Genomic DNA, 15,067 nt, shown 5'->3' with positions numbered 1-15,067 from the left:
TTGAAATCCTCTGTCCCTTTCTCTCTGCCCTTCCCCCACTTGCACAATCTCAAAAATAAACATTAAAAAAAAAGAAAGAAAATGTGATCTCGGTTATCTTGGAGGAACTGAGTCCTAATGCTGCTGAATAGAGAACATTCTAGTTTTCCAGGTTTCTAATTTATTCTAGCAATAGTTCTAAACTCTTCCTTCCAGCTGAAACTAAGCCCCCAGATGGAAGGGATGTAGAGCATCCAGCCAATGGTGTTCCTTCCCACACCCACACACCACTCTTCAGGTAGGTCAATTCACAGCTTGTCGGTAGGTGCAGTGAAGAAATGGATATGCTATCGAAGAGTCACTCACATGGCAAAGTTGGGGAAAAGCCAGAAAGCATGCCCACTCTCCCTATGTGTTTTGGAGCTAGATTCAGAACCTCTAATTACTACTCCATGTCAGTGTGACAAACAATTAAAATGTATCAAGGAAAAGTCTTAATAACAAAGCTGTTTATAGATACAGAAGAACAAAAAGAGAATAAGAGAAAACTTGGATTGGCTAGATCAGCTGCACTAATTACAGTAATTTAAGTGAATTCCTTACCCTTAATTCCCATGTAGCACAAAGATGATTATGTGTGCTGTGAAATGCATCAGACCCAGCTGTTAAGTGGCACTGAGCAGTTCATGCATGCCAAGTCATGTGTCACATGCATGTGTATCACTCACAGATCTGTGGAAAACACAGCTGTCATGAGAATAAAGATCTCCTTTCCCAGTTATTAGAAACAAGACTGAGTGAGGATGATGGAATGGAAATTCGATGACCTGGAAGGAAAATGTTCTTTGGACTCTTCTTTTTTTTTTTTTTTATGTTTTATTTATTTCTAGGAGAGAGAGAGAGAGACAGCATGAGCAGGGGAGGGTCAGAGAGAGAGGGAGTCACAGACCGAAACAGGCTCCAGGCTCTGAGCTGGCAGTCAGCACAGAGCCCGACGCGGGGCTCGAACCCACGAACCGCGAGATCATGACCTAAGCGAAAGTCGGACGCTTAACCGACTAAGCCACCCAGGCGCCCCTCTTTGGACTCTTCTAAACCTTGTACAGAGTATCTAAGGAGCAGGGCAATTGCTCCATAAAAGCAGTTTCTCTGCAATGAAGGAGTCAAACAGCTGTGGCAAGGTGGTCAGAAGTACACACCACACAAACATCTGTGCCCAAAGGTGCACATGTTAACAGCTATGAGGCCATCATGTTTTCATCAGCAATGAAAACGATTTATGGTAATCTACCATACTTACAGTGAAGCTGACACAGTGAGAGAGAGAGGAGAAATAATGGAGGGGAGAGGGAGAGAAACATCTCTGGGAGAGGGATGAGGGTCCAGTCTGGGAGAACCGTAAAGAACAGTCCTGGACAGACAGGCAATAAAGGACACTTGAGAACTGAAGACGGGTCCTGATCATGAAAATCTTATGAATTCTACACTAAAGAGTTTGAAATTTTAGCCTGAGAGAGAAGAGAGAGCTTATTTAAGAAAGCACCATGTTCCTATTTGTATTTTTAAAGATTCTTCAGAGAAGCAGAAAGGAATCCACTGTATTAGGAGACAGGCTAGCAACCATTCCTGGGGCAGTAGGGGTGGGGAGGTGGGAAGGACAGTAGCTGGAAGGGAGTATGAGGAAGCTTCTGGAAGGCTAGGAATGTTAATGTTATGCTGTTTGAAGTGGGTGCCTTATGTGAGCCCACAGGTGGGCTCCGTCTGTGAAAAATTTACTAGCTGTAGACATATATATCTATTTATACAAATGTAAGTTGTATTTCAATAGAAAATTTCAAAAATAAAAAAGATTACTTTGGCTGAAGACAGAGAATGGGTGGAAGGAGATAGGCAATGGATGAGGGATGTTGGCCTAAGGGAAAAGTGAAGGGCCTGGGCATTACCAGAGGCACTAATGTGCCAGGAAGGATTTGGTGGCTAAACAGCTATGGAAAATGAAAGAATGAGAGGAGATAAAGATGACCTGAGGCTGCGGTTCAGGAGACTGGTGGATGGCTGTGCTGTCTCTTGATAAATGTCACAAAGGACAGAGGCTCTCCTGGCCTCTAGCTCATTTATGACATAAGCCCAAGACCCAAGACCATCCTTAAGGTCTCTAAGATCCCTGACGGCAGTCTGAACAACAAGACCTTAGCTCTGAGACAACGAGGTGCCAAAGGGTCCAGCCTGACAGGACAAACAGAGGCTCAAAAAACTGTTTCCAGTGAAGCAGCAAAACCAAATGAACGGGAAACAGCTGTCAATTTGGTGTGCAGGGCAGTACGCACTCCTCCCAGGAGGCAGAGGATACCTAATACTGCAACTAAACCACCATGAGAGTTGGGAGGCATCTGTGGAAGGGACCGGGAAATAGGAACACGCAGAATCTTCAGCTCCTGTAAGAGTCAGCATCACTGGGGCTGCTGTCTGGACTGACAGGGCAGGCCTGTCCTGTCAACACCCTCCTCCTCACTGTCCACACCTATGCCTGATGCATGGGAACTCAAAGCAGTGGTCTTGTAGTTTGAACTGGGTCATCTGTGGGTCTGTTACAAATCATGCACCACAGATTAAACACTTGGAGAAGTACTCTTCAGCAGGTGAACAGTCTTTGGGTACTAAAGGCCATGAAAGAATATCTTTACCAATGGACTAAAAAAACAGCTCAAGATAAAATGATCAGGTATGTTCCAGTAAATACTGCTCAAAATGTGGGAACCTATAATGGAAGCTACTTCAAAGGGTTAAGATGGAGAAGGGGTGAAAAGAAACTTCACATATTCATGCCTGGAATGCTTTAAAATGTGAAAGCAACACAAAGTGGGGAAAATAACATTCTCCTTTTTTTCTTAAATATGCTGTGAAGCCAATACTAGATTATAAATAGAGAAAACCACCCCCAGAAAAGCTGGCAAATTCAAGAAGAAAAAGAGTTATTTTAGATCCCCCTGTTTCCTTTCAGTCTGTAAGAGCAAGGTGAAGTATTTATATAAGGAAACAGATTTCTGTCTTAAAAATCACAAATACTTCAATCGAACAGAAATTGGAACAGTAGTCCAAGACAAATTCTGTGGGCAAACGCGAGGGACTTTTAAGTTCGGCTATATCTCTGTGGTCTCCATGAAATGACAGCTAAACGGCACAGTAGAAGCAAGGCCCAGAAGGCAGCCCCCTCCAGGACCAGATCTGCGATTCGCCCCCGCCCCTCCTGCCAGTACAATTCTTAACCTAGAAATGCCGGTCAAGCAGTCATCTCGTGTTGGGCGCAAGGCTCTTTATACTAATCGTTCCCAATAACTGACAACAATGCAACCATTCACGGCTTACAGGAGCCTGGAAAGGGCTGTTAGTGGCAAACCTTGGCTTTGGTTGCAGCTGAGGCAAGAGCAGCTGCTGCGGCCGTGGCCACATTTCCTTCGGAAATTTCATGTTCGACTTTCTTCTTCCCAAGATCGCTTTCTCTTTCTTTACAAGTATCAGTGAGCTCCTTGTTCTCTTCAGTTTCCTTTTCTTCTGAAAAAAAAAAAAAAAAAAAATGAGAAAGCTTTATTACCAGCGCGCCCCATCTCAATAAGCCATCTTACTTCTCACCTCCGCCACATGACAAACTAGAACTGAGGTTACAAAGAGATCTCAGTGCCTCCTTCTTTGTAAGACTTTTGCAGAGCCATTCCATGCATGTAAGGGAGCCTCCATCTGAGCCGGATTTTCTAAATAGTATGCTTTGTCTTCTCTTCATTTCTCTAAGCTCTCTGTGTAGTTCCCTAGGATATAAAGGGAACTAAGCCCTGCCGTAAGACTAACAAGATCAGTCAATGAAATGCTCTGAGAAACCCTAGTGTCTAGAGGAAATGAGAACAAAGCACTTCCGCAAGCCTTCTGAGACAGGCACAATGGATCTGCCAGCCACTGACCAGGACTTCTGTCACAATGAGCAACTTGTTTATTGACTACTATTACACTGGTGCCTAGGAGCCAAATAAAACTCCTACTTGAACATTTATTTATTGCTACATTAAGAAACAAACCCAGGGCACCTGGATGGCTCAGTCAGGTAAGCATCCAACTCTTGGTTGCAGCTCAGGTCATAATCTCCTGGTTGTAGAATCAAGCCCCATATTGGGCTCTGTGCTGACAGTGTGGGGCATGCTTGGGATTCTCTCCCCCTCCCTCTCTGCCTCTCCCCTGCTCACATCCTCTCTCAAAATAAATAAATAAACATTAAAAAGAAGAAAGAAACCCCAATGAGTAAGGAAATATTTCTATATAAATGAACTGCTCACAGTTCTCCTGTGCTTTTTAGTTTTACATAAATTACCTGATTTGGTATCCTCACTAACTTCACTGTCCTGCTCCTTCTCACTATGTTTTTCATTTTCTCCATCTTGTGCTTTATCACCTTCATCTGTTTCGTTTTCCCCTTTGTTTTCTGCCTGAAAGAGGTACAAAAGAAGAGAACAGAGAATGAGCAAAAAAACCCAGTCCTTCTACAAGTGATACTATCTAAGAGTAACAAAAGATTCCACTATTTTTGGCAGGAAGTGCACTAGGACCTTGGAGGCCCAAAGGCCTTGGAGAGAAGAGCCAGAAATCAATACATTCAAAGAATGTACACTTTCACTACACCTGAGTGTCACATGTTAATACGCCTCTAAAACACACAGTTCCTACCCTCTTTGAGCCCTGTGCCATATATTGTTCAAGGGAATGTCATTGAAATTCCATTGTTATTTACTGGCTAAATAGAGAAATACTTCATAAGCAAATGAATTACTGACTACCTGTCCAAAAGAACCAAGAGCATTTAAAATGTACATTATCAACCGAGAAGATGGAACACTGCCAAAATTAAAAGCTGACAAAGCCTTTAATACAGTCATCTGCTAATGGTTTTTAGGAAGAGCCACAATATGGCATCAGTGATTTTGCTCTGGGGACTGAAAACTTCAATTCTTCTGGTGAGAATTTGGTTTCATTTGCTGATTCTGAAATCCCTGTGACTCTGGACAAATCATGTAATACTGTCTATAAAATGAAGAGACTATCATTGACTTGATGAGACTGTTTAGGAACCAGATGAATTAAAAAATGGAAAGTACAAAGCACAGTATTTGTAACAGTGTAAGAATTATACTTAATTTTACTCTTTTCTTCATCCCGTCCTTATCTATATACAATTTTAAAACAAAACATGTAATCAACATCTTAAATCCCAGACTGTATATGTTCACTCAAATAGTGAGTGAATGGTCATTATGGCTCTTAATCTTATCTTTTTTAACTCAAGTATAGTTGACATAAAATGTTATATTAAGGTTCAGGTTTACAACACAGTTGACAATTCTACACATTACACAATGCTAACTAAACTATGATAAGTCTACTTACTTTCTGTCCATATATTATTATAGTACTGGCTATATTCCCTATGCTGTACTTTTCAACCTCATGACTTATTTTATAACCAAAAATCTGTACCTTGATCCTCCTTTATCTATTCTGCTTACCTCCCCAATTCCCCTTTCCCTTCTCATAATCATCAGCTTGTTCTCTGTATTTATGGGTCTATTTCTGATTTTTTGGTTTCGTTTGTTTTGTTTTTTAGATTCCATACAGAAGTTAAATATTAACAGTAGTTGTCTTTCTCTGACTTATTTCACTTAGTCTAACACCCTCTAGGTCCATCCACGTTGTTGTGAATGGCAAGATTTCATTCTTTTTTATGGCTGAGTGATAATATTCCTGTGTGTGTGTGTGTGTGTGTGTGTTATCTCCATTCATTTATCAGAAGACATTTATACTGCTATCACATCTTGGCTATTATAAATAACGTTGAGTGAACATAGGGGTGCACAGATCTTCTGGAATTAACATTTTCATTTTCTTTGGATAAATACCCAGTAGTGGAATTGCTGGATCACACGGTAGTTCTATTTTTTAACTTTCTGAGGAAGCGCCACAGTTTTCCAGAGTGGCTGCAGCATTTACATTCCCATCAACAGTGCACGAGGGCTCATTTTACCCACATCCTTGCTAACACTGTTTGATACTAGCTTTTCTGATTGGTGTGAGGTGGTACCTTGAGGTTTTGATTTGCATTTCCCTGAGGAGGAGTGATACTGAGCATCCTTTCATGTGTCTGCTGGTCATCTGTATATGTACTTCAGAAAAAGGTCTATTCAGGTCTTTGTCCATTGTTAAATCATGTGCCCCTGATCTTGAAGAGGCTGTAAAGTCCTGTTCTGCCTCACTCACCTTGTGTTTATAGCCTGAGTCAGAGATCAAGTCACAAACACAGGAAGCACTTTGATGCCTTCTGCACACTAGCTTCAGTGTCTCCTCCAAGCAGGTGGAATCTTCAATTTCTTCCCCTCCATTTCAATCTTTATAGTTCTACCTGCTCTTTAAAACCTACTTCAAATGTCACCTTCTGATTAAGACTTTTCTAAATATTTTCCTACTGGCAGTTAAATCTCCTACAAAATTCCTTAATATTCCATAATTCTCTTCTGGCACAAGTATAGGACCCAACCCTATAATTCAATATAAAAACCACAATTTTGTATGTATTCATTTTTTCAACTGTGCCCGAAAGGGATATAAAAGAAGAGGCTAGGGAGTGGATAAATCTTCCTCGAATGAATAAGTGGAAAATGTCCTATGTTATGCTTTGTGAGAATTATACCTTATACCTGCAAAGTCCAAATGGCTCACAGAATCATCTGTAGTTCCCTCAGAGGGATCAAGAACAAGATAAACCCAAACCATTATGCTATGAAAGCCATGCTCTGTGTCTTTTCTGTTGTAGAAGAATTCAAACAGACTTTCACCTTTTCAGACTGCTGACCATCAGTATCTGTTTCCATTTTTTCCTCTTCAGCCCCTTCTACTAACAAAAGAACAAGAACTAGTAACACAATATGGAAAAAAAAGTAAAAGCTGTATCTGAAATATAGCTATGCACAATAATAAGGACGAGTCTCACGACCATAGGCTGACATAAGAAGTCTGGCATAAAACACAGACTTCGTGATTGTATTAATTTAAAGTTCAAAAACAGATGAAAGTAATCAATAGTGTTAGAAATCAGGACAGCAATTAGCCAAGGAAGTAGTGGGCAGGCAAAAGTGGGCTCAAGGGATGGGGGGGGGGGGGGGGGGGGGGGGGGGGGGGGGGGGGGGGGGGGGGGGGGGGGGGCCTGAAGTGTTGGTAATGATTTGTTTCCTGATCTTGGGACTGTTTACATGAATGTGTTTAATTTGTGAAAATGTATGGAGCTGTCCACTGAGGACTTTTATTTTCTTTATGTATAAAAATAAATACCTCAATAACATTTTAAGTAAGAGCAAAAAGGAAAAAAAGCCCCAAGTAATTTATTATTATTTAACCAACACTTAATCAGTGCATGTATCTTTTTTTAAGTTTATTTTGAAAGAAGACAGAGACAGCGCAAGTGGGGGAGGGGCAGAGAGAGGATCTGACTCGGGGCTCAAACTCCTGAAACTAGGAGATCAGGACCTGAGCCAAAACCAAGAGTCAGAGGCTTGACTGAGCCACCTGGCTGCCCCATGAGTATATATTGTGAGTCAAGTACTGGAGAAATACTGCAGAGCTAGGTATTCACTGAGCCTCCAGAGTATCACATACTGGCTGGAGGAGACACAAACCAACAAGTCCACCACGTATGTGCACATATGAGACCTGTGAGAAGCATGGAGGGCACCGCTGTTTCAATCAGGGAAGGACAGACGGTTATGTGAGCATTTTCTAGGCAGACATGGCTGGCAGGGTGGGTAGTACAAATATAGAGGACATTTCAAGGAAAGAAACTGAAAGACTCAAGGGTGCCAAGGAAATGTCATCGGTGATGACTAGGAAGGGCAGAGCAGATAGGAAAAAGCAGGAGGGAGATAATGTTGGTAAAGGCCACATGATGAAAAGCCCTGGTTGTGGTAGGTAAGGGAGTCTTAACTATATAGGTAAGATATTAATGAAGATTTCTAAAAGAAAACAACAACAATACAATCAGAAATGTGCTGACAGCATGGAGCCTGGATCCTGCTTCCGGATCCAGCTCCCCAGCTGGAGCTGTCTCTGTCTCTCTCAAAAACAAACAAACAAACATTTTACATATGATGAGGGTTTTCTGTGGTTTTAAATAAAAACATGCAAATAAACTACAGCTTAAATCTTTATATTATCCTCTTGTAAATGCCAAGACTAATAGTATTTATCCTCAACGAGAACATTTAAACATACATATTTAAAACTAATGGTGTCAAAGTTATTGAAAAGGAAAATCCCTCTTGCTCTAAGTCTTGCAGATGGAACCAGACTTTGCTTCCAGAATTCTGACCTACCAGGAGCTCCAGCAGATATGACAGTCTGGGATGTCCTGAATCTCACATAAAGTAGATTACAACCTTCTAAAAAATGCCAGAAGGCTACAGTACCAGAAATGGGACCAGAGTGTGGAAGGAGTGGGACCAGGATCTATATTTGGATCCTGTATCTAAATCAAGTATTTGGAAAACTGGAGGGGCAGCATCACACCTGGACATATCTGCTTGTAGTAGCTCACAGTCAGGAAGCTGAGCCCTGGACTGGCAGCTCCAGGGCAGGGAAAGGAAGCCAGGATGCCTACACAGAGCTAGCCATAGGGCTGGCCAATGGGATCTCACGGTGGCAACCCCTAGCTACCAGAAGCAACAAAATCCTCTGCAGATATTCTTTCCAATCCCAATTTTGGCTGTTGAGAGAAAACACCAAGAAAGAAAACCAAGACTGAGCAGAAATATTAATCAACAGATTTAGCACTTGAGGATTGCCAATAGGAGATCTGCTGGATCCCGAACCTTGGCAGAGCCATGGATGCAATAGATAAATAAAGCAGAATCATAAAGAACTCCAAATAACAAGAGAATATTAGAGATATGCAGAGATTTTTTTAAAAACCCGAAGGATCAAAAGTTCTTCTAAATGCTTTATCCTTCAGGCCAGTCATCTGCAGAGGCAAAAAACCAAAAGAAACAGGACACCTGGGTGGCTCAATCAGCTGAGCAGCCTACTTTGGCTCAAGTCATGATCTCCTTGTTTGACAGCCCAACCTCCATGTTGGACTACATGCTATCAGCAGAGAGCCCAATTCAGATTCTCCACCCCTTTCTTTCTACCCCTCCCCAACTTGTGCTCTCAAAAACAAATAAAACATTAAAAACAAAATAAAACCAATTTTTTTTTTCTAGAAATGAAGTCACGGGAAACAGATTAAACTGGGTGAGAAGAAAATTATAAAACTATGAAACATATCTAAAGAAATGATCCACACAGAGACCACAGAGATGGGAAACATGAAAGCATGAAAGATAAGCTAGGCAAAAGCAAATCCAAGGAACAGTGACTTTCTTCCATAATATTATTAGTTAATACAGCCATCAAGAATAGAGCATTATTAAAAAAAATAGAGGATGACAATGTATTCAGAAAGGGTTTAATTCACTGGAAAATGATTAATTTTTTATACTTTTAAACCTAGTAAAAGAGTATCAAATGTATAACTTCAAAACTGACAGAATTGCAGGGTGGGAATGAAAATGTGCCTCACAATAGGGATTTGAGAGTACTTTTCTCAATTTCAAGCTCACATGTAACATTAAAAACTACTGATCACAAATTAAGTCAAAAAGTAAGTTTTAGGGGCGCCTGGGTGGCTTAGTCGGTTAAGCGTCTGACTTTCGCTTAGGTCATGATCTCGCGGTTCGTGGGTTCGAGCCCCGCTTCGGGCTCTGTGCTGACTGCCAGCTCGGAGCCTGGAGCCTATTTCAGAGTCTGTATCTCCCTCTCTCTCTGACCCTCCCCTGCTCACGCTGTCTCTCTCTCTCTCTCTCTCTCTCTCTCTCCTAGAAATAAATAAAAAATTTTTAAAAATTAAAAAAAAAGTAAGTTTTAACGAATTTCAAAAAGTCAATGACATACAAACCACAATTGCTCACCATAATACAACGCAACTAGAAGTTTAAAATATACACATAATTTTTCTGTGCTTAGAAATATAATTTTGGCAATCAGTAAATATAGCATGAAAAGGGAAATATAAAGGCTTCTTAAACTTACATTACAAAAGAAAAACATGCTCATTATTTATACACTCTGTGTTCTTGACAAGAATCAGGAAAACAGTAACAGAACATAGAAGGCACACACACACATACACAAACAAGGATAAAAAAGAAATATAAAGCAAAAATACAATGCAGATAAGACAGATACAATAGAGAGAATCAATATACCCCAAACGTGGTTCTTTGAAATAAGAAAGGCAAGAAATCAGTGTGACACATCAGGAAAAGAGAAAGAAGGCACAAAATAATTGTATTAGGACTGCAAGAAAGGTCCTAACTATTAGTAAGCCAAAATGGAAGTGTCAAAGTATTCTGAAAAATTTAATGCCGAATAAAAAATTAGATTAAATGGACAAATCAAGGGTGCCTGGGTGGCTTAGTCAGTTGAGTGTCCAACTTCGGCTCAGGTCATAATCTCACAGTTCATGGGTTTGAAACCAGCGTTGTGCTCTGTGCCAACAGCTAGCTGAGAGCCTGGAGCCTGTCTTTGGATTCTGTGTCTTCCTTTCTCTCTGACCCTACCCTGCTCACACTGTCTCTGTTTCTCAAAAATAAATTATATATATATATAATATTTATAATTATAATATAACTACTGTATTATATATATATAAAATAAGTGGACAAATTATGGGGGGTACCTGGGTGGCTCTGTCGGTTAAGCGTCCAACTTTTGGTTTTAGCTCGGGTCATGATCTCTTGGTTTTGTGGGTTTGAGCCACATATCAGGCTCTGTGCTGACAGTGAGGAGCCTACTTGAGATTCTGTCTCCCTCTCTTTCTCTCTGCCCTCTCCCCCACTCGTGCTGTCTCAGATCTCTCTCTCTCTCTCTCTTTCTCTCAGCAATCAGCAAACGAATGAATGAATGGACAAATTATTATAAAATGTATTTTACCAAACAGATTTAAGAAGAAAAAGAAGGGGCGCCTGGGTGGCTCAGTCGGTTGGGCATCTGACTTTGGCTCAGGTCATGATCTCATGGTTCGTGGGTTTGAGCCCCGCATCGGGCTCTGTGTTGACAGCTAGCTCAGACCCGGAAGCCTGCTTTAGATTCTGTATCTCCCTCTCTCTCTGACCCTCCCCTGTTCATGCGGTCTCTCCTTTCTTTCTCTCTGAGAAATAAATTAAAAACATTTAAAATTTTTTAAAAAAAAAAAGAAGAAAAAGAAGTCCTGAATAGTCCTATAATTAAAACAAAACTAAAATTGGCACAAAAACAGACACACAGACCCATGGAATAGAATAGACAACTCGAAATTAGACCCATAAATGTATCGCCAACTAATCTTTGACAAAGCGGGAAAGAGTATCCAATGGAAAAAAGACAGCCTCTTTAACAGATGGTGCTGGGAGAACTGGACAGCAACATGCAGAAGAATGAAACTAGATCATTTTCTCACACCATACCCAAAAATAAACTCAAAATGGATAAGGACCTGAATGTGAGAGAGGAAACCATCAAAACCCTAGAGGAGAAAGCAGGAAACAACCTCCTTGACCTCAACTGCAGCAATTTCTTACTTGACACATCCCCAAAGGCAAGGGAATCAAGAGCAAATATGAACTACTGGGACCTAATCAAGATAAAATGCTTCTTCACAGCAAAGTAAATAATCAACAAAACTAACAGGCAACTGACAGAATGGGAAAAGATAGTTGCAAATGACATATCAGATAAAGGGCTAGTATCCAAAATCTATAAGGAACTCACCAAACTCCACACCCGAAAAACTAATAATCCAGTGAAGAAATGGGCAGAAGATATGAACAAACACTTCTCCAAAGAGGACATCCAGATGGCCACCAGACACATGAAACAATGCTCAGCGTCCCTCCTCATCAGGGAAATACTAATCAAAACCACTGAGATACGACCTCACACCAGTCAGAGTGGCTAAAATAAACAAATCAGGAGACTCTAGATGCTGGTGAGGATGTGGAGAAACGGGTACCCTCCTACACTGTTGGTGGGAATGTAAACTGGTGTAGTCCCTCTGGAAAACAGTGTGGAGGTTCCTCAAAAAATTAACAACAGAACTCCCCTATGACCCAGCAATACCACTGCTGGGAATTTACCCAAGGGATACAGGAGTGCTGATGCATAGGAGCACATGTACCCCAATGTTAACAGCAGCACTCTCAACAATAGCCAAAACATGGAAAGCACCTAAGTGTTCATCAACTGATGAATGGATCAAGAAGATGTGGTTTATCTATACAATGGAATACTACATGGCTATGAGAAAGAATAATCACACAACAGAATATTTGACAGCAATGGAAATAAATGAACTGTTGCCTACGTGGATAATGTAACTACATGGATACGCAATGAAAACAATAGTAAAACAAAGTCTCAGAAGTCTAAATGAACCATATTTTAGAAAACTGAAAAACAAAACTACAGCATGTTAAGCACTTCTTTCTTTCTTTCTTTTTTTCTTTCTTTCCTTCCTTCCTTCCTTCTTTCCATCCTTCCTTCCTTGTTTTTTTTTTTTGAGGGGCAGTGAGTGACAAGAGAGAGAGAAGGAAAGAAGCAGACTCCACGTCCAGGATGGAGCCCAACACGGGCTCAATCTCACAACAGTTCGTTCACAACCTGAGCTTAAATCAAGAGTCAGACACTTAACTGACTGAGTCACCCAGGTGCCCCAAGTATATCATTCTTTGTGATAAAAGTCACTTAAAAAGTAGTAGAACAAGATTTCAAAATTTAGATTCTCAGTGCTGGTGGCAGAAAGGTGAGAAGATAAGGGAGAAAGAGAGATGAAAATTACTGTGAATGCTCTAATTCTTAGTTCAGATGAAATATGTAACACGCATTAAGACACGTTCAAAAAAAACAATGAAGAGATCTGAACAAAAACCAAACACAGATGGGGTTTAAAAACAAAACAAAACACCCTAACTTCCCAAGTTACTGTTAACTGAATGTGCACTGGACCACCTTTGCTGAGTCAGCTTAATTACAGACTGAGTATTATGTGGGAGAAATTCAGTATTTCTTTAAAAAGATAATCTGCTTTTAAACAACAACCTGCAACCTACAGCTCCACATTCTAGAAAATCATACATTCCCCGTATTTATTGTAAGACCAAATCCAACTTAGTATTAACTCTTTTAATTAGCTAGGAGTCCAAGATGAACAGTTATATAATATTAATATCTATTCATATAATGATGGTACAGTTAAAGAGACCTTCTCTACGGGAAGAAACCTGCAGACAAACGCTCAGACTTTTAATGAGACATCTATTAAGAGTTAATTATGAGTTGTATGTTCCTCAAGATGCTATGTGGAGGAGTATGTAAAGTGGTTTCTATCCTACAAAACATTTTTTCAAGCTGCTTTTAGACATCTTGGAAAAAGAAACACAAAACAACAGCTTCTCTTTGGTCTGAATTCTGCTTGGAGTTGTAAATGCTTAAGAGGCTGCAGCCCCTCACATATGCCATGTCATCTTGTTGATGTCTACAAACTAGATGGTTGAAAATTCTTGCCTACAAATGTGTGGTCTGACCCATGTCTGCAAAGATAAATGAAGAGGATACTAGAATGAACAAAATAAAAATCCCAACTTAAGCAAGCAGGCACATAACATAAACCAGTGGACCATGTGCCAAACATAAAAAGAAGTAAAAAAAAAAAAAAAATCCTTTGACATGTAACTGAGCTATGAGGGGAATGCCCTGTCAGCCAGGGGAAGATATCAACAGCATAGCTCACAATCAGACCTGGTGCCAGAGAAAGGGTGCTCTGTGAAGAGCAGACAGGCAGTAACTGTACTCAGCTTTGCAGGCTGTGTAACTCTTTGCTGCAACTCTGCAGTTCCACCAGAGCAGCACAGAATCAGCCATGAGAGAGGCCCGGAAGTGAATGAGCATGGCTGTGCTGCAATAAAACCTTACAGAAAGTAAAATATGAATGTCATATAATTAGTACGTGTTAAGAAATATTGTTCTTCTTTTCATTTTTTCCTATCATTTAAAAATGTAAAAATTCTTATTTATTCTGGACTAAATAAAAACAGGCAGCAACCTAGATCTGGCCCAAGAAGCAAAATTTCTTAGCCCCTGCTCTAGAAGTTGGTGAGTTCTGGATCCAGACTGTTTAAGTTTGAATGCGGTCTCCGAATTTACTAGCTGAAATGACCTTGGGCAAGCTACTTAGCTTCCCTCAGTCTCCTTATCTACAAAAGAATAACAGTAGTGCTAATGATTAAACAAGTTATTTCATGCAAAATGCTAATAACTGGTTCATAGTAAGTACTCAACAATATAAATATTAGCAGGGGCGCCTGGGTGCCTCAGCTGGTTGCGCATCTGACTTTAGCTTGGGTCATGATCTCACAGTTCCAGAGTTTGAACCCTGCGTTGGGCTCTGTGCTGACAGCTCAGAGCCTGGAGCCTGCTTTGGATTCTGTGTCTCCCTCTCTCTCTGCCCCTTCCCCCTTTCAAAAAATAAAACAAAACGTTAAAAAAATATTTGTAAAATATATTAGTATTAGCAAATACAGTAGGCTGGACCCAAGTCTTATCTATTAATACAAGCCCTTGCAGTGGCCTTTGGCACTAACTCCATGACAACAACAGAGGGCTCTAGTTCTGCCCTGAATTTCCAAGGGTCCTTTACAATCTGGTATGTCATCTGTGACCTCCCCTCCCTGTATGACCTTTTTTTTTTGGTTGTCAGAAGCTGGTTTTTTCCTCAAAATTTATTAAATTCTAGTTATTTAATATATAGTGTAATATTGGTTTCAGAAGAATTGAGCTATTCATCACGTACATAGAACACCCAGTGCTCATTATAACAAGTGCCCTCCTTAATACCCATCACCCATTTAACCCACCCCCACATCTACCTCCCTCTGTCAACCCTCAGTTTGAGTTTGTTCTCTATCATTAAGAGTTTCTTATGGTTTGCTTT

General features: G+C 40.5%; 1 protein-coding gene across 1 annotated transcript in view; it reads right to left on the bottom strand.

Moving 5' to 3' along the window:
- The window catches only part of SMARCC1 (SWI/SNF related, matrix associated, actin dependent regulator of chromatin subfamily c member 1), a 183,385-nt gene that overhangs the window by 42,728 nt on the left and 125,590 nt on the right, over positions 1-15,067 (bottom strand). Inside the window, exons 22-24 of the mRNA XM_039228159.1 lie at positions 6,849-6,904; positions 4,337-4,451; positions 3,377-3,531 (exon numbers count right to left, since the gene is read on the bottom strand). Coding sequence (XP_039084090.1) covers positions 3,377-3,531; positions 4,337-4,451; positions 6,849-6,904 — 326 coding nt within the window. The remainder of the gene's footprint in view (positions 1-3,376; positions 3,532-4,336; positions 4,452-6,848; positions 6,905-15,067) is intronic.

The sequence above is a fragment of the Hyaena hyaena genome, unplaced genomic scaffold, assembly GCF_003009895.1.
Source record: "Hyaena hyaena isolate Hyena2069 unplaced genomic scaffold, ASM300989v1 scaffold_30, whole genome shotgun sequence".
Classification (NCBI taxonomy): Eukaryota; Metazoa; Chordata; class Mammalia; order Carnivora; family Hyaenidae; genus Hyaena; species Hyaena hyaena.
Note: the sequence above shows the minus strand (reverse complement) of the source record. Positions and strands in the feature narration are given on the sequence as shown.